Raw genomic sequence first — 22,986 nt, 5'->3', positions numbered from 1 at the left:
GAACTTTCAGCAGACATTCCTAGCTGTAAGCCACGTAAGTTTCCTAACAGTTGGGAGCGTATGCAACGTGCGGATATGGCACAGGCTCCATGAAATTTTTTTATTTTTATTTTTTTCAGAATTTATTCAAATCGGCCGAATTGATTCGCGGGCCACATCAAAACGTGTCGCGGGCCGCCTTGAGTTTGACACATGTGGTGTAGACAGTGTTTTAAGAGTGGTATTTACGCGTTACATTGCTGTGAAACAGCAGGCAGTGTCTGTCTGTGCAGGTCTGTGTTACTCCCTCACACACACCACAGCACAGCAGTGACAGAGGCCTGTATGTTATATGCATATGCATACACCTAGCCTAGGCTACTGAACTACACAGTACGTAGCGATACACCAAACTAACTGCGGTCCAGCCATATACTTGGTATTCACCTTGTCTTGATTGTTTGAATTTAGAATTGCATCTCTAATTATAGGCATTTGTATGAAATGTATCAGGCATGCACACAAGCACATGTCCAAGCCTGTGTGTGCTGTTTTTTATAATAACCTAAATACAGCCCTCATTTGTTACTGTCTCATAGAGAACTGCTGAGCTAAGTCATTTCTAGCTCTCATACTGTAAGATATGGAAGTGACTAGTCCAGGAGTGTGGATTCAGCTCTTATTGTAGGAGCCATCCTATATCTCCCTGTCAGATTACAGAGGAAGGGGGAGGCCGACGTTACACCAGAATTAACCATACTTGAATCCAAGTTCATACTACGGAAGTAGTAGTTTTCCCAAGGGAATACCTCTTCATAGGTTTGCACTTTGCGCTCACTTTGGCTAAGGGAAGTCCATTTACTCTGATATGTTTTACTCAACCGAATTGTGCAAGGCTCATACGCAACAACAGGATTTTCCTCTATTTTGGGTTTGTGGTGTTTGTGAAGTGCTTGTAGTGGTGATGGATGCACCGGAAAGTTGGACCACATTTATTAAGAGTTGGTGGTTATTATGTGACTGCAATCTCCCAATAGTTGTTGTGTAGTGTTTGCCAGTATTAATCAAAATCAGACCTACCCTTGTAGCCTGTATCGACATGTCCACATTGAAGGATGCACGTCTGCAGAGGGATAGTGACAATAATTCTGATCTAATGATGTATATTCTTTGCTCTCCGTCAAGGGAAGCTTAAAGTGGACCTATTATACTTTTTCGACTTTTATGACCTATAAACGTTGTTATAATGATTTATAGTCATATTTAACCATACTAAAGTATCAAATAATGACTTGCATACATTTAGACGTATTCCCTGCTGACCGTCTGGGGTGACTGTGCAGAGCGCTAAACACTAGGGCAGCCGGTCGAGAAATCACGTGTTCAAATCGTTTCAAATTTCCTGCATACGTGTCGTCACGAATGCAGATTTTTCCATGTATGGTAATGCTGCAACATGCGCTCCGGCCATGCCCCCACATTCCTGCTCTCAAATCTGCCCGCTTGCTGCTGAAAGTGTTCCGGAAGGAAGGTAACCAATCACAACGGAGTGGGGTTTGCAGGAGGAGGGGGTGGGGGGAGGGGGCGGAGAAGCACAAAGCCGAGTGTGGACAGAGACTGCTGTGCACGCTCAGATGAGAGGAAGAGTTTCCCGAAAATCTACATGTTTTTTTGTGCTGTGATTCGTGTCAGGTTGCTCCATAGGAGTCATTAATGAGACATTAAGACCAGAAAAGTAGTATAATAGGAGATCTTTAAGTATTTTTGATTGAAAAGCTTACTATTATCAGACAATTGTACCAGGAACTCATCTTGTTATTAAAAACCATGAGGTCAAATGCTGAATGTTCGTACGTTTGTGTGCTGCTCATCAGAACACCTGCCACTGGATGTGGCTTTTTCAGGATGTGCCACTGATCCACTTTGATAGACAGGACTGATGTGATATGTGGACACTCTGCAATGTTACTGTCTCATCCAGTGGTGCTTTTCTATAGATGATGCCTAATCTTATAGGGTTTCAAGCAAAATGCATCGCGTCATGCACATAACTCACGTTCCAGCCTGGAGGCAATAAACTCATGGTCATGTTTTATGGCATACAATTAAGTTATCCGGTGTCACATTGTGAATGTGAACATTCTATGTGTATATACGACATTATACGGATGCAATGATTGACCGATTTCACTATGAGGAATGTCACCGCTTTGAAACGGAAAGGCTAAGATACACCTAGTGTTTCTCTTCTTACTTGTTAAATATAAGTGTACATTAACAGTTGCACAATGAGGAAAATTGAGCATTAGATGGTTTATAAATGACTGCTTACCAAAACCACAAATAATCCCCTCAAGGGCATAACACCCGCATGAGAGATTTTCAAAATGTTTTCCTTCCATTATTATTAGAACTGACAAAACTAAAACAAACAAATATTAGACAGGATTTTCTCAAGCCACATGCAAAATGATCAATCAATTATTTAAAATAGATGTATAAATCGTATTTAATAATAGTGTTGCGGGGACAAAATAAAATCTGATTGCACATGAGATTTTGTCCATTCATTTGTGGTTTTTCCTCCAGACGTACCAACGTACCATCGACATCTATAATTGTTCCCGACATGCGTACATTGTCTTTTTGTGCTTTACCTTTCTTCCACATTGTGCCTTTACTAGCATATGCTAGTGGCACATCTACAATTGGAAGCAATAGGTGTTGCATACACTGCTGAATACCCTGAATTATTCTGAATCTCACCCTGCCCCTTAAGCTGTGTAGCTACTCTGTGTATGCCTTCTGTAATCTGGCTCCAAGACGGATCTTGTATTCCTTTGAGTTATGTTAGCAGCCACTGCCAGCAAAGTGCAAGTGATGGTGGAATGCTCCCACACTGTTGGAATTGGTGCCAAAGTGTGTTTCACACTTTGCACTTTTGCAGAGCACGGTACAGTGAAAATGTTTGTGAGAGAGAGACAAACAGCAGCCAACTTAATTCACACCTCTGTACAAAAGTATGTCATTCATAAACAATGGATGCAGCCCAGTGATAAGAAATTCACACTGACAATAGCTTAACCAAGAGGCAAGAGTGAAGATGTGTTGTCGTCCAAACAGTGGACGTTCCTGCTCCCATTAGAAACCAGCAGTCCAGGGCCTGAGCTTAAACAAACAGCACATTGGGAAATGAGTCGCAGATTTTGAGTTTCCACGGAGATTAGCAAGGATTTTAAGTCATGAAGGGTTTCCCTAAGGAGGTGGTGGTAGTTGGATTTGAAGATCAGCGGCTTTGTGAATGAGTTTACCAGATTTAGCAGTTGGCTGTGCCCACGTTCCTTGTAACTGCAGTGTTAATTGAGTACCCACACAACGTAATTGCCCTTTGTGCAAGGTAACGGAGACAATGGAACTTTTAGATGGCATGAGGATCATGTCACATAGTAGCTTAACTGGGTTATTCCCTGAAGGTGATTGTTCCCACTAGCCAAAATGTTACAGAACTTTTTATAACAAAGCAGCAGGGTCTTATTAATTCGACTGGATCAGTCATTACACACGTGATGACTGCTGAATCCAACTATTTGTATAATGCATGGACTGTCATTTACTGTCATACAATTTAAAATTTCCGTGGCTGGAAAGTTACAGACTATTGTAGCTTATATGCAACTTTGTTTAAAGCTTTTAACATAACACTCTCCCAACCATTTAAGCAAAGGATGCTAGTGTGTTGGGTTGGTTTACTAGATCGATTGATTGAAGTGCCAGTCCCACTTTTATTGTAATCTCTGTGTGGTGCATTGATAAGGCTAAGCCTATGGTTTCCATGCATTTTCATTGTGTTACGTAATGTCCTGTCATGCCCTTCCAATAACCACACTGCCCTCCCTTTTCTCTCCTGCATCCTGTTTTTGAGACTTCTAAGCCACGCATTGTGGCCTTAACAGGATCCTCAGAATCATTGCAGTTGGGTTTGACAATACCCAGGATTTAGGATTTGAAGGACTTTGCAAAAATGCTGGCTTGCTTGAGGTGACTTATGTGGAAAATAGTTAAACTTACTGCGGCTGCGTGCATTATAATCTCTGCATAATGTCTTTGTCTATGGATAAGAATAAACATGGGTAAAACTAACTTCACTGAAAGGACATTAACAGCTCGCCCAATTAAAACCAATTCCTGCAGACCTCTCTCCCTGTTTGTTTTTCTTTCAGGTTTGTAATAATCTACTTATTCTACTTTTTACCATGTTACAGTATGTTTCCTATACCGCCATGTTCTGAAGAAACTAGCGTAGTTTATCTGCTCCAACCACTTGATGGACACAAACCTAATGCTATGCTAGTGTTTCATTTTACATATTTTCACATTTCCATTTGATTGAGATCCACTGTCTGTCTTGTGGAGGTTTGTATAAATTACTCCATATTCAGTTGGACAAAAAAAATTATCTCTTAACTGGAACCCCCCCACTGTTTCAAGAGCACAGAGAAATATTGTGTGTGTGTGTGTGTGTGTGTGTGTGTGTGTGTGTGTGTGTGTGTGTGTGTGTGTGTGTGTGTGTGTGTGTGTGTGTGTGTGTGTGTGTGTGTGTGTGTGTGTGTGTGTGTGTGTGTGTGTGTGTGTGTGTGTGTGTGTGTGTGTGTGTGTGTGTGTGTGTGTGTGTGTGTGGATGAGAACGAACCCTATTATCAAGCTGATGTAATGATGTTATTTCAGGGAGGTCGATTCACAGCAGGAAAGCAGAGATTGTCGGCTGCGGTCCCCATATTTCTGTCTGTGTATTAAAATGAGGATGGTTGGTTAGCATTTCAGGCTGAGGAAGACTGAAGATGCATGGATGGCCATTACCCCATCTCTCCATCTGTACAGTATACCCCACAGTGCTGCCACTATCATGCCCCTGACTAGCTGTGGCAGTTATATGCAGGGCAAAACAAAAACAAATTGAAGCTGCTGTCAGGCGTCAGGCCATCACAACGCTAAACTTTCCATTGTGGAAACTTGAGCTCACAAATAAGTAAAAGGTTTCCAGAGAACACAATTTACAAAGACCTTGTTTGGCTAATAAGTTAGTGCTAAACCCAAACAGTGTTTACATTAAGAGCTCTGGGATTTGTTCATTTACTAAAAATGCTTGCTCTGGGGTTGAAGCCAGTCTGCCATTTTTTCTTTCTAATGGGAGAGAGGTCACATACCGTCGTCATCAAGCGTTTTATTCTTTAATCATGGTTAAAGCCAGAAGAAATAAAGAACTCTCTAAGGCCAGCAAGGGTCACAAGGCTTTGTGGTTTGTTTACACTAATCTATGTCTGTGTATTCCAGTGTTCATGGGCAGTACATACGTGTGTATTCGTACAGTGGTCCGTGTGTGCTGAGATGCCACTCCCCACCCTTTGCTGTCCCACTGCTTCGAAAGCCAATAGGCAGCATGCTCGTGATGCGTGGCTTTATGAGAGAGAGAGAGAGAGAGAGAGAGAAGGAAGGGGAAGAGAATAAGAAAGTAGAAGAGGGATGGAATTGGAAGATTGCACGGCTACAGTTTGCCTCAGTCTCGGATTGATTAACTTCCATAGCCGTCTAGAGGAAAATGGAACAAGACACGATCCTTGAATTTTCTTTAAATTAGTTAGCAGAACCAAATGCATGTGGGGTGTCAGTCTGCCTCTCAGTTTTCTCCTGTTCATCTTGCGTCGGTGGATGTCACTCATTGACCCTAGCAACGAGAGATGACTGTATCAGGGCGGCAGCAGGGTCACATCAACATGGCTTATATGGATTTGGAGCTGCCTAGGTTGCGCTGCTTTCCTCGTCGGTGCTCGCAGTTTTTGCCTGGCCAGCAACAGCAGCATCAGTGGAGCCGGTGCACCCTGTGAGACCGCGGGATACAAGAGGGAGATGCAGCAGAGGGCGAACTTGGCGTAAGTGGGGCATCAAATCCCCCTGCAACTCTACCCTTGTTACCCGGTAGCGAACGGTTAACAGCTCCTTATCTTCAACTTTTTTGAGTTTTAGGATTCCATTTGTGTGTGTGGTTTTTATTTCATTTAATATTATTCAGGGGATGATGCATTATCTTTTCTGTGAGAGCCAATTGCGCTCATCTGACTTTTCATTTTATTTTTTTACTTGGAAATGTATAGGCAAACACTTATTATATAATGGTATAAAATGTTCATTTAGTCAAATCCCAAAATTCACAATATCGAGAAAATGTGTGTAGAAATGCACTCAGTACCCTCTATAGAAAGTCAGTAACTCCCGGGAGGTGCATTGCTAATGTCCAGTAATGCAATGTTTCATTACTTTTTGATAATGATGAGGGCTGACAGTTCGTCTGGAGATGTTTGAGTACAGCCGTACAGACGCATCCATCAAAACAAGAAGAAGATAAAAAGAGAGGGACATAAGCTGGAGAGAGAAAGCTCACGAAACAGCTTAATGAGAGACCGGAAGACAGTGACATGACTCACTCGAGTCACAGCAATCTGTGTCTGCCCTGTTAGTCTTATTGCCCCTAGAGATTTGGCTCCAGAAAACAGAAAAAATGCCATTTGTCAGCCATTTCTCTCACATGTGGTAGTATCAGTAAAGATGTTCACAAAGTGGAAGGGCACAAATAGAGGAAAGCATTTCATGATAATAATTTGTTTGAACAGTGCTGTTTTTTTCCTCGGGATAAGTTTGATCATTTTCACTACTTACTCTGACAAATTTTATCATCTTTGTGAAGTTTCTCTCAGACAACATGCACATTGATTTTGTAACCAAAAGCCATAGTGCGTAACTTGTTTCCCCTATGAGGAATTCTGAGAAACACTTTCTGCGCATCTACCTGAGGTAAGCCTTTCGGTGACCTTGCATGGATTTTATACCTACTGCTGTACGTCAACAAGTGAAACCTATCTTTGGCGCTCCTTTGGATTTTTCAGAGCTCTGAGGCCTGTTTCAGGTAGCTGGTTTTGAGGCAACCCTGAGTTTGTTCGCTCTGAGTTAGTGGAAACTCTGGGTTTTCCGTTTCAGGTAGCAGGTTCAGCGTAACCGAGAGTCAGTTACTGCGGCAACATACGCCGTGGGTCTAACCTGCTGGATAGGTGATTTGACCTGCTCTGAGTTTGTTTTCACTTTACGCTGCAGCTCTGACTGAAGAAAGAGTGTAACTGTCACAACGCGACCCTGTACAGTTCGAAGCAAAATCACTCCATAGAAATCTCCATCGGGATGTTTTTATCATTTCCTGATGATTTTACGTTTGATCGATCATTTATCTGATCAGTAGCATAGTTCTCAGCCCTCGTGCTGTTCATATGCGGCCACCTTACACATCGCGAACATGCTCTACATTCAGATTATTATTCATTATTTTATTTTTTATTAACAGGAGTTTTTTAACGTCTGTGCCACTGAACAGACTCTGTCAGGTTGAAATGTAATTCTGCGGCTGCACGCGATCGTTACTGTTCACTTGCGTGATCACAAAGTCACAGACGAGCCTTGTTAAATAGCCTAATATGAATATATAGAAATTATATAATAATTCAAACTGTGATCACCAGAGGACAAGGGATCTGGTAATAAATCAATCAGGCTCTACAATGGAAACTGTCACCTAATGTGTCTGACATTAATGTCTTTCACTCCCCATTTAAAAGAAGCAACAGTCTATTTACTGTACAGTAGCCGATGTATAGCTTGCCTACATAATACAGCGAATATAACACTGTCAGCAACGCTGTGCAGCGCAGCTTAACACGTTTGCTGCTGCTGATATGCGTAACTTAATTCTTAAAATATAGTCTATTTTTGCTTCTCATACGGAAGCTATGATGCTCTTTTGTTTGCCCCGTTTTTTTCTGATTTGTAGGGCTGGCCCGAATGCCATTTTTCAGGCTTTGAGTATTCGTTGGTTTTTCCGAGCGAATATTCGTTCCAGAAAAACACACCATCAAACCAACATTAATAATGCCAATGTACTCACTGAAACCGAGTGTGTGAGCCGAGACAGCAAGCTGCATAGTTTGTTGATGCTTTAATAACTTTCGAATGGTAGTAAAGTCGGAGTTCCTTACTTTTTCCCCTTGGAGGCAAACAGCTGTTTTCCATTCCAAATCAGCTGTCCTCCGCGCCATCGTAACCCATACAGGAGCGTATCAATTCATCCAGGAACGTGCATCTTTTCGGCGATTTATAAATCCATACAAAGATCCAATATTGATAGTCTTTTGTGTCCATAATATAACAATTATTGACTGCCTATTCCCATGATGCAAGCAAGTCACGGTTGATGATGGCTGAATAGCATGGCTGAATGTAAACAAACAGCTGAGCTAAGCTAACGTTAGCATTACGTCAAGCATTACATTTCCTTCCGAAATCGCGCTAATGTTTTGGTAGCCTATAGAGTTATTAGGAACACATACTCTATTCTTCCTCCATCTCTCTCTCCCTCCTGTGCTTGCTGTCGCTTTTAGTTTGCCTCACTCTGGTAACATCACGCAGCCTACTACAGCTGATATCACCGGAACTTGCGCTTTGAAAAGGCAACTGCCAACTAGGTCAAAGTTCAAATAATTCGATAATATATTTTAAATGAACGTCTAATTTGTATTTTACAATTGTTTTATAACTTGTATATCCAAATATTATTTGCTGACAAATATACTGCAGTTTGAGCTACCTTTGCAAAAAAAAAGTTTAAAAAAAATAAAAAATAAATAAAAACTAATATCCCGAATACTGAATTGAGCTCCGAATACTAATTTAACAAACGAATACTCAGATATTCGAATAATTCGGGCCAGCCCTACTGATTTGCCGAGGTGATTAGATCAGAGTTATGAGACAATATCCCCGTTTATTCTTCTCCATACCATAAGCTCATTCGTTAATATTTCTAACTCTAGTGGGAGGAGCGGAGAGGTTTTCTTTTCTTTTCTTTTTTGAGAAGTGAAGAAGTGGGAGGATCAAGCATTTGTTTCTCTTGTTTCCATGGTGAATCATGTTATCAGCGATCCATTGACGATGGCTTTTACGCACACGCTCCACCCAGAGTGAACACGCTCAGAGTTGATTGACCCAACGCTGATCTACTGTTCTGAAACCGAAAACCCAGAGTTGCTCGTCAACCCTGCGCTCTGAGTTGACCAACTCAGAGCGCAGGATTAAACTCAGAGTATGTAAAACCAGCTACCTGAGTTTGTTTTTCTGCTATACTGAGAAATACAGAGAGAGTTGTCGATCTGATGAATCACCTTTGTGTCAACTCGATTGGCGATTGCTTGAATGTAACAGCCATTCATTTATATAATAATAATAAGTTACACAATTATAGCTTTCAATATTTCTCATTACAGTTTAAAGAAAAATACTTAATTGTTCATCCTGTGTTTCCTGTGAAGTGAGAAAGTGTCTGCACACAATCTAAAAACAGTATGTCACTCGTTCCCAGTCAACGCTTTTGGTGCAATTTTTTAAAGGCATTTCACATTAAAACATAGCCAGAAGGAATATATACACAGACATCATGCTGCTTTGTTTGCTGGAGCCTAAGCCATATATTTTGGCATCTTACCCAAGCTCACCAAGTTTGGGCATGTTCGATTTTTGCAGCACATATTGTTCTTGACAGCATGCTACAATAAGCTGAACTATGCTTCTAGCAACTACGTAAGTGACTACATAGGTGTACTCTTTGAAAGCAAGGTTTAGGATGTGGGCATTTAGGTGACACTGGCTGACTACTGTTCTTTCACCTCAGCAGTTTAAAACATATTTTGGTGTGGTTTCTTTCACAAGTAGGTGGGACTTAGTAAGTGTAAAAAGCACTGTCAATGGCCATGTGTGTGTGAGTCACCAAAATACATTATGATCTGTGCACAATATACATTTTTACATCAGTTAGACTGTTTTAGTTGACCATGGGGAAACGGTATGCAGATAGAGGGATACATGCCTTAGCCCTGAGTTGAGCTTTACAAGAGAAGAGCTGTTCATGTACTGACATGACAGGGCATTCCTCAAGCTGATAGTAGCACTGTATCCTATCACTGCTGTCATGGCTTATGCTCATAGTCAGTTTATTATAACACCCTTGCTGCCTGGTTTACTCTCTCACACGCCATGTTATCACGGACAGTGTCATTTAAGAATTTAATATTATAGCCCTGGCCTATACACAAAGCTAATGGATACTATATCTAAAAAGCTTTTTCCATATCTATAAATATGTGAGATGTGCAGTGCAAATTTAAGCATATTACAAGATATAAAGCAGCACATTCAGATTCAGATGTTAGAGATGTGTTTTTTAGACGTATGGTAAACCAAATCAACAAGGCTGTCTTAAAAGTGCAGATTTCTTCAAGGCACTGTGCAACAACAAAGCCACATGGCTGGGGTTGCTACGGTATCACAGAAAATATGTTCCTATTGCAATGAAGTAGGTAACATGAATACCATAGCTTTAAAATGTATTTTTTAGTACGATGAACAGCAACCAAAACCACAATCCAGTATAAGGCAGCCCCGCACAACACATGGAAAGCTTTTTTTAAAATGTTAAATACTGATAATCAATGGTGGATTAAAATACAACTAAGAAACAAGACTCTGTAATGCGTGTTATGCACCTGATTCATTCAACAACCCAACGAATGATGTAACAAGCTGTGTATTTTAAGTTTACCAGGGATTAAAGGTGTAGAGTATGAGTGGGATTCAGTAATTAAGAAATGGCAACAAGCTCTTTATGTCTGCCCAAAGCCAGGGCTATAACAGTAAAATATGTAAAGTGACAAACATATATTTATATTATTTATTTATTGTCACCGCTGGTACAATGTTAGTTTTAATAATCCCTCCAACAACCCCTGACAAAAGCAGTACTTAGTTCTTAACCAGCAAAACTGTATCTATACAGTTTGATTATTTCTGGTTTTAAACCAAAACATATTTCTTGGTTATGAAAAACAAAACAAAAACAATACTGTGTACATGACTCAATGGTCTAGGCTTCCTAATTCATTTGACACTTACTGGTACGTTGGGATCTCTTTTGTAGTGATAAGACATTACAGATAAACAAAGGGAAGAAGAATAAAACCATCTGAAAGTCTGAAAAAATTTAAATGAAATTGCACTAAAATTAAACGGTTGAACACACTTGTTTAAGATCTTTCACACTCATGCCTAATTTCCTCCAGTCTTGCACCTTAAACCATAATACATGAAGTTACCCTTGGTTAATCTATGTGTCATGGATAGTTTTTTTGCTTTATAGTTAACTTAACAGTACACATTACTATTTGTATACTGTCACCTTGCAACTCTTAACAGCCCAGAATAGGCAAGCTGATGCAGTTCTGAGACATGTGTAGGCCAGCCTAAACCAAACAACATTCAGGCAGCGCGTTGCACAGCCACAGGTACTTTATCACTTTGTATCAGCACTTTACTTCATTAGCATAGCCTCATTTTTCAAACATGCATGACCTTAGTCAAATTAGTTTCAAGGGCATAATAGTCAAAATGGTAGACTCTTACTGGCGTGAGTCTAGAGCCAATCTAGCCTGGTCCTACCAGACCATCATACTTAATTTCATTTATACAGAGGGTCTGGAATCGCTCAATTGACAAACGTTAACTCACTTGAAGGCTGGTGTCTGTTGAAGTTTAAAACTATTGGATCTGCCTAGTGCCACCCTGGATCTGCCAACCAATCTTATAACGTTTGGTCGTGATGTATGTCATGCACCGGCTTCTGACTACGATTGAAACTGGCACACAACCTCAACGTCATTGTTCTCAGCCACTCCCTCTGTTCACTGATTGGACCGTCAAAAATCTGGATGGAGAAAACCTGTGAATACACTGCAGCCCCAGACTGACGGCTGAAGGGAAATGAAAATTGAGCGGAAGTACGTAGGCTGGCGGTGCCAGGCTAGGGCCCACCATGGTTGCTTGGTTAAATTGGGATGCTTAAATGGAGATAACCAAACCTGGATAAATCTTAATTTTTTAATACATTTGAATTGAAAACTCTCTATAAAATTAAATATGTTATCAAAGCCATTACACCAGCATGCCTAGTGTAACTGTTGTGTGATACCAAAGGCCCATGGTTACACATAAGGAATGTAATCAAAACACATGGAATTTGTTGTCTGCATATTTGCTTTTGTATATATATAAACTATAAGGCAAGGCAAGGCAAGGCAAGCCAAGTTTATTTATCACAATTCAGACACAAGGCCATTCAAAGTGCTTTACAGGGGGAAGATTAAAATACATCAAGTAAAGAATACACATTAGAAAAGCGAATGAGAAATATAACATTTAAATAAAAGAAATAAAATATTTAAATGAAATAAAAATTACAGGTTAAAAGGGAAACTGAAAAGTCAGATTTGATTTAAAGGAGCTGAGAGTTGCAGCAGACGTCACATTTTTTGGCACAAAAAACACAGTAAAAAAATATTTGCAGCTAGAGACAGATGTTGTCCAATGATTGAAACAAATAAAATAAATACGAGTGAGACAGTTTTTTTTGGTTTCATTAATGCAACACTATTTCATTCACATTTTTACCATATTTCACACTGCAAATGGTGACATCATATCTTAAAGTGCGACAGAGTAGCTTTCCTTCATGATGCATTTCAAGAATGAAACATGAATCCCTATTTTCTCATTTAGTTAAGTGTGAAAGGACCAGCTATGGTGGCTGACATCTCGGGCAGAATACCATAGTATTTATAATCAACCTGTCTGATGTGTGCAGAGTTGTTTGGGGTTATTTTGTAGCAGCTAGGTGTCGTTTGCATGTCATTTCCATCTACAATCAGAGGCTGCAGATTCATTCAAACATGTCCTGCTGCCTTCAGCTGTGTTCTGCTGGAATTGTATTGACTACACACAGGGTTGATAGTTGTTTTCATGTTTTTTATTTTCATCTTCTGAACCATTTTAAGAATGTCATAGCTACCACACACCGGAATTTGTGCTAGTACATCAGAAGTGGGTTTTGTAGAAAATCAGGACAAAAAGAGGAGGCCCGCCTTGTTATAAACCAGCATCTCCCTCTCCATCATGACCAATTCATGTGCAGTCTTGTGCCTCGCCAATCTCCCAGTTGCAGGCCTGACATTGGCTCTGCTCTCTTTTCATTTGTTAAAATGGCTTAAATAAATGAAAACAGTTACCAGCAGCCCTCATATTGTTGTCATGAAAGGATTGTGGCTACTTTGAACCATATCATCATACTGATTTTGTAGACATTGTGGTTTGGGGTAGTTGTTTAGGAGTTTGTATCCCAAATGCATTGTTTTTATATACTTCAAATGCATTGATATGGTTTAATTGGGGTTGTGCGTATGTGTTGTTGCTACTTAAACCCTCTGGAAACCTGCTCTAAAATAATAAAACTCAATATGATATAGATGTTCATAAATATTATAAAACTTAGTCTACAAAACTGCATTTTTACTTTCTAGACCGTTTGACCCAGGACTATGTAGTGTCCGTATCAAACGTCTCCACGGCAACAGTCATTGTTTTTATAGACTGTTCAGCCAGAGAACTGCAGTGATTGGTTATACCTATTGTGTCATAAGACCCAGGGCATAGCCTGCCTGATCTAAACTGAATTTCTGTAGAGTTTATCAAACAATTAATGACAATTTCCTTCATTTGGATTGATAAAGATTCCCAACTCTTTTCAGATGCTTACTATCATACAACTAACTCCCCAAATTACATAGTTAGACGGATTTTATGGAATTGGGTTTGCAGGCGCTTTATATCATGTTATGTTGTAATAATTGAAACCTAGCTAGTTTGGCTTGTAGAATGGTGTGCCTAGTTCTGCTCCGTGCCAGTCTAATTTCAGTCATCATCTTATTTCAGCCTCTTCAGTGTTATTTCCCCCAGCTTCCCCCAGGCCATTAAGAGCTGCCTGGTCCCTTCTCTCCCTCTGCTCTCAATTGTCCTCTTCAATTCTCTAATAATCTAAATCCCCCCAAAGCTCCCTCATGGACACTTAACTCTCCCTCTCCTGCTCAGTAAGCATATTCCAGATTACTCCATCCCGTTCTTCCGTATAAGTCGAGACCTTTACTCACCTAAAGCAGATGGGAGCCGCTTAGGTCTCCTGTGACTAAGAACTACTGCTGCACGTCATTCATCTCCCCACCACTGCATGTTTTTCCAGTCACTGCCGTCCGTTCTGAGAGCCACCGGTGGCCTACATTTGGAAGAAGCTTTTTAATTCTTTACCCCAGCTGACAAGACCTAGTCTAGTTCAGCCTCACCTGCTGAAATTTTAACCAGTGCTGTCCCTAAAACGTCTGTTTAATTCAGAAAGCACCAAGACTAAAGAGCTTTTGGATGAAGCTTTTAAGCGCCTTTCCATTTTCTTTCTTACTTTTTTGTTGTTATAGAATACATGACCTGCTAATTTTTCATGCGTTTTCTCACATAGAACTAGGCATTAGCGTTTTTTTAAACCTTCTTATCTAATTTTGATTTTTTTTATCAATGAATGAATCCATAAAAAATGTTTATTCATCATTTACTTGTTGACTGAACATGGACATTTATATATATATATATATATATATATATATATATGTGTATATATATATATATATATATATATATATATATATATATATATATATATATATATATGTATATATATATATACGTGTATATATATATGTATATATATATATGTATATATATATATATATATGTATATATATATATATATGTATATATATGTATATATATATATATATATATACATATATGTATATATATATATGTATATATATACATGCCATCAGCTAACCTGACCAAGGTCCTTTTTGATGTTTATTAACTCTCTGTTAAAAATATTTTTTTTGTGATAACTCTGTAATATTATGATTTGCGATTTAAATATTTTTCTGAAATTCGCAAGAGTTCAGTCTTCTCTTTGAAAAGAGTCTGATGAAATAGGCGCTGGGTATTGAGAATGTTTTTTTTAATACAAATCAGAAGTTAACTTTTCTGATCAAACATTACTAGCATGTTTCTGGAATAATATTATGTTCCAAAACAATAAATCCCATCCTTCTCGCAGGAGTTAGGTGTTTTTTTGTTGTATTGCCAACATTTTTGTATTTATTTTTGTTTTTCCAGAATTCTCAACTCAAGTACTTGAATCCATGTCGTATTTAATTCTCAACATACATGTGTTCTTGCCTGCTTAACAGGCTTAATACTTTAGCGCCTTTCAATTGCCATACATCAAAATCTACTTTGACTTGTCACAAAAAATTCATGGTTATACTTAAATACTTTACTTTTTTTTGTACATTTAGTGGTTAAATGCACCATTCATCTGTCTCCTCCTCATATTATATTTTCCCCTTCTCTGTTTCAGGTGGTACCATGGAAAGCTAGACCGAACCATTGCCGAGGAGCGGCTGCGCCAGGCCCGGACCCCTGGCAGCTACCTCATCAGGGAGAGTGACCGCCGGCCCGGTTCCTTTGTCCTGTCCTTCCTCAGTATGACCAACGTGGTCAACCATTTCAGGTATGGACGGAGAACATGCAACAAGCAAGAATGACTTAGTCATTCTTAGGCCCAGTCTGAATCTGTAGCAAGAGCCTCCTTGAATGCCATAGGGAGAGAGATTTTTTGCATTGACACATTGAGGTTGTCGCAAGTTATTTAGCATGTTTGAAGTAGGTATTTTCAGAGATGGATTGCCTCACCTGACTTGGCCTGCACAATGCTGATCAAATATTTGTACACTGTACTATATTTTTTATCCATTGCTTCTATACTGGGGAAATAAAATGTTCCCCAAAAAAGGGATTCACATATAATGAGAGGGTCCTTAAAGCGTCAGTCATTTGCCGTACCAGCTATAGAAGCTACATAGACTTATCTTACTACCAGATTTGGTGCACCTCTATTCTCTAGAGTCCTGTAAGTAAAATGCAACATAATATGGCCTCTTAGTATAAACAGGCAGCATGCAAGTAGAAGTTAGGAAAAGGGGAACTACAGAAGTTATTCATCACCTGCTAACCAAAATGGCACAAAGCCACAGACAGTGAAAGATCAACCTCAGACGTGAGCCAGTACTTCAGTGAGATGTTTATGTTCGGAAAGTGGTTTCCTGGTGGTTTGTCAATCTATTGCAGACTACTTCTGCTTAATGCTCTCATAGTCATTCATGCAGACAGTTAAACGTTTAAAAAAAGTGATAAATGCATATCAATTTGCCCAGTTAGATATCTGCTGAGACTCATGACTGTGTGAGTGTTTGTGTGTGTGTGTATGTGTGTTTGTGTGACGCAGAAGGCTTCTTTTTTTCATTCAATGTGTGTGGGTGGACCTAAAATAAAGAAAACAGCATACTTGTCTAGCAGCAATACTTTGTGGTATTTTACAGGAGTCAATAAAACTAGACAGATTGGGCAATCCAATATCTCCTTCCCTCGTAATACAGGTGTTGTATTCAGTACGAGGATACATCAACCCTGCAGCTCAGTCATTTTCAAGGAGAAGATATGCTCTTTCAGATCAAGGTCAAATCGACTAAAAAAACATAATAATTGGAAGATGGGATGTAATAAGATGTAATAATATGTTGGTACGAGACATCAAGACGCAGCTGGTGGGTATTAAATACTAACTGTATGTGCTTTAAGACATGCCCCTTATAAATATACAGGTTGAGGTTCTTTTTGATAAGTGAACAAGAATCTGTGCCTTTTTATTGTCTTTCCTGACATAACTCTACTTTACTACTGCTCTTGTTTGACCTGCAAGTCCAACTTTTGCACCTTTTTAGAAACAAATGTTTGTGATCTGTATAACATTATCGCCAGAAAATGTTTTTTTTTTTCGAATTAAGTAACAATGACATCATCTCCAGCACTCACAGTGGTTTAGTGTGAAGCCATGATGTCACTGCTGCGGGAAGGACAGAGCCCCTCTTGTAAAGGCATTATGAACATAAGGTTAATTGCATGACACCTACACTTCAAATGGCTGATGCCCTTAGATTGTGAGTAATAGCACATTTGGGTTTATTATAAACCCTCAATCAGAGAATCCACTCAACTGATGAACAGAGAATAAGGATTAGTGGCTCCACAAGGGATCGATGTAGTTGAGAACAGTGATTTTATCACAACATTTTAATCATTCACTGTAGTCATTTTACACAAATATGGTCATGGTGGTTGGATTCAACACTGCAGTCTGTCTCTCTTAATTTTTTGGTAATTAATAATTGTGGGTAGATGTTCAATTTAACATTCTTCATAGTTTATTTTTAGTTTGCAGTGCAATGATTTTTGTGAAAAAAAAAAAAAAAATGTTGATGCAGCCAGATAATAAAAAGGACTGTTGTGTTTTCTCTCAACAGGATAATCGCTATGTGTGGGGACTATTACATTGGTGGGCGGAGGTTCTCCTCTCTATCAGACCTAATTGGTTACTACAGCTATGTGTCATGCCTGCTAAAAGGAGAGAAACTGCTATCGCCAGTGGCGCCCCCAGAGGTGAGCCTGATTCAATGGTTTGGCATATATATCGTAGATTTAGTTTTTACAAAATCAATCAGTTCAGGTATTCAATAATGAATCATCTTGACTAAGTGAATTACAAATCTGGGCTGTTTAGAATGGAATAGGAAAGTGTTTCCTCCAGAGATATTGAAAAACTAATTCAAACTTAAAAAGGTACCAATTTGGGTTCAGTTGAAGTCAATCTTGATTAATATATTCAGCCACTTTCTCAAATTACAAGTGTGCATTTTCCACCTCTTCCTTTTCCCCCTTTTTCTTTTGCCTTCGGGGAGTATTCAGAGCTATTTAAGGCAAAGCTCAAGCTAATGCTAATTACCTTGTTTTTATCGGAGTGTGAATTCTCCCAGAGGGAGTAGTAGTAGAATACTTGATTTTGTGGAATAATTGGGGGGATTTAACATGGATGTGGGTTTGAAAGGTCAAAGCAAAGAAAAAAAGTTTTTTCCTCTTTGTGCATGTTTCCACAGCCTGTAGAAGACAGGAGGAGGGTCAGGGCCATACTTCCATATACCAAAGTGCCAGATACTGATGAGATCAGGTACGTTTGTTTATGTCTGTATAATATAGACTTGTCCCTTTCTTAAAAATAATCAAATAAGTATGGTCCATGATCTTTTAGACTCAGAGGAGTCCTGATGCTGACACACATCATACTCTCCTCTTCACAGCCGCCTTGAAAGCACTTTGTCTGATTTTGAATGAAAAACAGTCTTGTCCCTGTCATGACAGGGACACTTACTGATGAGACCAAATATCCCTTATTTACTAAATCTGATAAACATCTGCCTGAAGTCAACCTCAACCCTGAGTCTCTGCCAGGGGCCACAGCAGGCTTTACTGAGACATGCAGTGTTCAGCTCAGATGTTATGGGTCAGAGGTGACACCTGCTGGCAATGCTTTGCTATTACAGTTGACACTAAAATATATAGACAAGACACTGAGCTACTTCATCTGGAAAATGTAATGTATAGATCTGTTGATCCCAATTTAACTTAAAGCCAGTACGAGTAACATGGCACGTTGGCTACCCCTTTGGACAAAAGCGGTAGTATTTTTACGACGCCAGCTGTCCTGAAGCTGTTTTCTAGCGCGTGCCGGGCGTGCGAGATTCAAATGATCAGGAAGCAATATAGTGCATGTCCGTGTGTTGAAAGTGTGAGGGCACCGTGTTGCTTGGCTTTCCCTTTTAGCTTTTCTTCATTGCATTTTCTTTTTTTTCTTTGATGGTTCAGCCCCGTTATCAGTCATTATGACGACAAATAACTGTCTCAAACAAGGCTCCCGCTCCCCTTCCCTCACCTGGAGGGATAGGCTTCTCAAATCGCGTTGCAGCGCCACACTGAAATCTGCGACCAATAATTTACTTTATTTTTGCTTATTTCATACAGTCAGCACACAGTCTTAATAACCTTTCTCTATTAATGTCCATTTTGACTCATTGTACCTCCAGCTTCCTGAAAGGGGACATGTTTATTGTTCACAATGAACTGGAGGACGGCTGGATGTGGGTGACCAATGTCCGCACAGAGGAGCAGGGCCTCATTGTGGAGGATCTTGTGGAGGAGGTGGTAAGTACAGCACATGATAGGACAGGCTATATTTGTTTCTTTTGAGCTGTGTATTAATACCTTTTAAGACTTAATTACTAGCAGCATCTTCACAGTAAACTTAATGTTGTTTGGATCAAAAGAAACCAATGTACAGTATAGTATATTATAACAAAATGCCATCAGCAGAGCAACCAAGGTGGTGATATAATGCATGAATATTCAGCATAACACAGTCCACAGACGTTACAAAGAATGCACGAAGAGTTGCCCATTATTAGAGTTGCATTCTTTACATATTTCTGTTTGTGATATTTTTCAGGGGCGGGAGGAGGATCCACATGAGGGAAAAGCGTAAGTACTATTGCACTGAACTTGCTTTTCTTAGTGTCCAATATCTGATCAATAGCAACATTTCAAAGCACAGTGTAGGGTGATAAGACTCTCGTCAACACTTTTTTCATTAGTTATGATTCTCCGTGATGCAGCGACTCATTACTCATATTTGTTTTGACAAAGCAGTTGCTTCTTCTATACTTTCAGACAACATGTCATTACAGGATAGAAACCACCCAATTAGCTCAGCCTCTTTGTTTGCCCACAGTCACACAACCATAGTTTGTCCTTAGGATATAAATTATCTTTTTATACATGACAGCACTTTGTATACAGTGAGTCATTATTTTCTAATCACTTATCATGACCTCAAGCTTTGGCAAGTTGTCAACCTTGACTTACTTAGTGACTTTACATATAACAATACTTTTAGCGTGCCAAATGCTGATTTATAACTTCTATCCTGTGACAGGAGGGCAGATAAATTACTGTATGGCCACATTTAAGTATTTTTCTAGTGCCTTTGAACAACATATAGAACAAAGAATGGCACATTTGTTTCGGTTGTAGACCTTAGTAATTCATTTTGTGAACATAGGTTGGGTTACAGCAGCGACAGCAGCTTCTGCTGAACGTCTACATTGTGTTGAATGAGCTAATTATTTTATTGTCTGCACCTCTTACTTCTATTGCTCTTGTTCAATCCCCCTGAGCAGCTGGTATCACGGAAAGATCACCAAGCAAGAGGCCTACAACCTGCTGATGACAGGTACCATTCCTCTTAGCCTTTTCTCAGACAGAAGTTATTACTCACTCATGACATAATTACAAGTTGTCCACATCAAAGTCCATTTATCAAAAAAAAATATACTGCTGAATATGCACTAAAACCTTTTTCTTCCCCGCTCCTCTTCTTTGTCTCGCTCTCCTTCTCTAGTTGGCCAGGTGTGTAGTTTTCTTGTCCGGCCATCGGACAACACACCTGGAGACTACTCCCTCTTTTTTCGCACCAATGAAAACATCCAAAGGTTTAAGATCTCCCCCACCCCCAACAATCAGTACATGATGGGGGGGAGGTACTACAACAGGTATGTCTGGCCATGTGTCTGCCTTCAGAAGTCAGTGAATCCAAATAATATAAAGACAAATGCTATGCCAATTGTAGCATTTTTTAAAGTTGTAACCAGCCTTCCATTGTGTAATTTGCCATTTCTGATGTGCTGTATGTTGTTTGCTCTTTCTTTCTCTCACTGGCAGTGTTGATGACATTATTGATCATTACAAGAAAGAGCAGATTGTCGAGGGCTACAACCTGAAAGAGCCAGTTTCAGTGCAGGTAGGTACAAATGTAGAGTTGGATTATTGAGCCTCTTTGATGTGATAGTTCTATGGGGTATAATTTTACAATTTAAAAGGTATTTACTGTAGATAATATATCGAATGTATATTGTCATTTTTTTCTGTTCTCTTTGAGAACATTTTCAATCGATGTAGCACTTAATAATCAGACGTATTGTAATGTAAGCTGGCCCTTTTTAAATGGAATTGCTTTTTGCCTCTGTGGTTGTGTGATGGCTTGATTTGTGTTTGTGTGTACTGTAGAACCAGGAACAAGTTCTCTCTGACACAGTGGATGGCAGAGAAATTTATAACACTATCAGACGGAAAACGAAAGATGCTTTCTACAAAAACATTGTCAAGAAAGGCTACCTCCTGTTCAACAAAGGTATGCAACATTGGCCTTGTTAGAGCGCAGTAGCCCCTTTTTAATATGGCATCTCAATTTTGTCTTTCATGGGTCACGTCAGTCAAGCTCTACCACTATAATACGCTTTTCTGTTGTTCCTCTCACCTACAGGCAAAGGCAAACGATGGAAGAACCTGTATTTCATCCTGGAGGGCAACGATGCCCAGCTCATCTACTTTGAGAGCGAGAAGAGAGCTACCAAACCCAAAGGGCTGATAGACCTAAGTGTGTGTTCCGTCTATGGTGTGCATGACAGTCTGTTTGGCAGGTGAGACGTGACATTATTGCTCTCGGTCTAATTTAGTACCATTATGTATGATGCAGTGCAACATTATTTGAAATGCTCTCTTCTGTTTTACTTTTTCAGGCCAAACTGTTTTCAGATTGTTGTCCAACACTTTAGTGAGGAGCAGTACATATTCTACTTTGCGGGGGAGGTCCCGGAGCAGGCACAGGTAATGAGAGCGGCAAAATGATGCATGTGACGAAGAGCCAGTCATGAAACAAAGAAGTACAAACAGTGTGTACAGTTTACAGTGGTGCAAGTTCTCACCGAGACAGAGCCCATGACAGCTGTGTTTTGCAAATGTTCTGACTGTGTTATGTTTTTGCAGGACTGGATGAAATGCCTTCAAACCTTCTGCAGTAACTTAAGGAAAACCACTCAGCCGACCACCAACAAGAGGCTTAGACAGGTACATGTACAAGCCATTACAGCTATAGTTATTGCTAACATGTAAGGCCAACAGCAATGACTAGTTGTAAAGTCAACATTTGAAGTTCAGAATGAATTACCATTTTGCATAACTGTGACACTCAGGTGAGCAGCCTGGTGCTGTATGTGGAGGAGGCCCACAAGCTGCCGGTGAAGTATTTCAACTCCCCCTACTGTAACATCTACCTGAATAGCGTTCAAGTGGCTAAGACGCACCCAAGGGAGGGGCAGAACCCCGTCTTTACTGAAGAGTTCATCTTTGAGTGAGTTTGTCACACATCTGAATGCTGTTCTTTCTCCATCTCTATATTTCGTCCCGCTAACATTCCTATGAACCTAACTTTCTTAAAATTAATACAGTTTTATTTATTTTACAAAATGTGTTTTTTCTGTTGTTGCAGTGACTTGTCAAGTGAAATCAACAGATTTGAGATCAGCCTGAGCAACAAAACAAAAAAGAGCAAAGAAAGTGACATCCGTAAGTACACCTGTACATTCTGAAACAACTCTCTGTCTTTCTCTGCATTCACCTTATCTCTTTCCACAACTCTTATCCCTCCCATATTGTATATATTTGTCTCCCTCCCAGTGTTCATGCGTTGCCAGTTGAACCGTCTGCAAAAGGGCCAGATGATTGACGAGTGGTTCCCTCTCAGCTCCCATGTGCCTCTGAAGGGCATCGAGCCGGGCTCCTTACGTGTACGCGCCCGCTACTCAATGGAAAAGATCATGCCCGAAGAGGAGTACAGCGAGTTCAAAGAGGTCCGATCAGCACAGCACAGTGCTTCTGACTGCAATGTCCAATAACTGTCTGCAGCTCTGGTATTCACTAAAACAATGATATTGATGGTGTGTGTCCTCTGCAGATGATCCTGCAGAAAGAGTTCCATGTCGTCTACGCTCTGGCCCACGTGTGTGGTCAGGACCGCACCTTATTGGCAAGCCTCCTTCTGCGGATCTTCAGACACGAGCAGGCTGAAGCCCCACTACTCAGGACACTCAATGACAGAGAGATTAACATGGAAGGTAAGACGAGACGCAATGGTAAACAAAATGTGGATGAGTT

The 22,986-nt window shown here is 39.9% G+C and overlaps 1 protein-coding gene across 1 annotated transcript in view; it reads left to right on the top strand.

The window, feature by feature from the left end:
• The window catches only part of LOC307262409 (ras GTPase-activating protein 1-like), a 30,976-nt gene that overhangs the window by 3,688 nt on the left and 4,302 nt on the right, over positions 1-22,986 (top strand). The window contains exons 2-17 of the mRNA XM_080043278.1: positions 15,410-15,562; positions 17,412-17,547; positions 18,042-18,112; positions 19,026-19,143; positions 19,445-19,476; positions 20,175-20,227; positions 20,396-20,546; positions 20,716-20,794; positions 21,061-21,184; positions 21,317-21,473; positions 21,573-21,660; positions 21,820-21,900; positions 22,026-22,183; positions 22,322-22,398; positions 22,510-22,682; positions 22,787-22,946. Of these exons, the coding sequence (XP_079899404.1) occupies positions 15,410-15,562; positions 17,412-17,547; positions 18,042-18,112; positions 19,026-19,143; positions 19,445-19,476; positions 20,175-20,227; positions 20,396-20,546; positions 20,716-20,794; positions 21,061-21,184; positions 21,317-21,473; positions 21,573-21,660; positions 21,820-21,900; positions 22,026-22,183; positions 22,322-22,398; positions 22,510-22,682; positions 22,787-22,946 (1,811 nt within the window). The remainder of the gene's footprint in view (positions 1-15,409; positions 15,563-17,411; positions 17,548-18,041; positions 18,113-19,025; positions 19,144-19,444; positions 19,477-20,174; positions 20,228-20,395; positions 20,547-20,715; positions 20,795-21,060; positions 21,185-21,316; positions 21,474-21,572; positions 21,661-21,819; positions 21,901-22,025; positions 22,184-22,321; positions 22,399-22,509; positions 22,683-22,786; positions 22,947-22,986) is intronic.

The sequence above is a fragment of the Ammodytes marinus genome, assembly GCF_949987685.1.
Source record: "Ammodytes marinus genome assembly, chromosome: 2".
Classification (NCBI taxonomy): Eukaryota; Metazoa; Chordata; class Actinopteri; order Uranoscopiformes; family Ammodytidae; genus Ammodytes; species Ammodytes marinus.
This window is presented reverse-complemented; position numbering and strand designations above follow the sequence as displayed.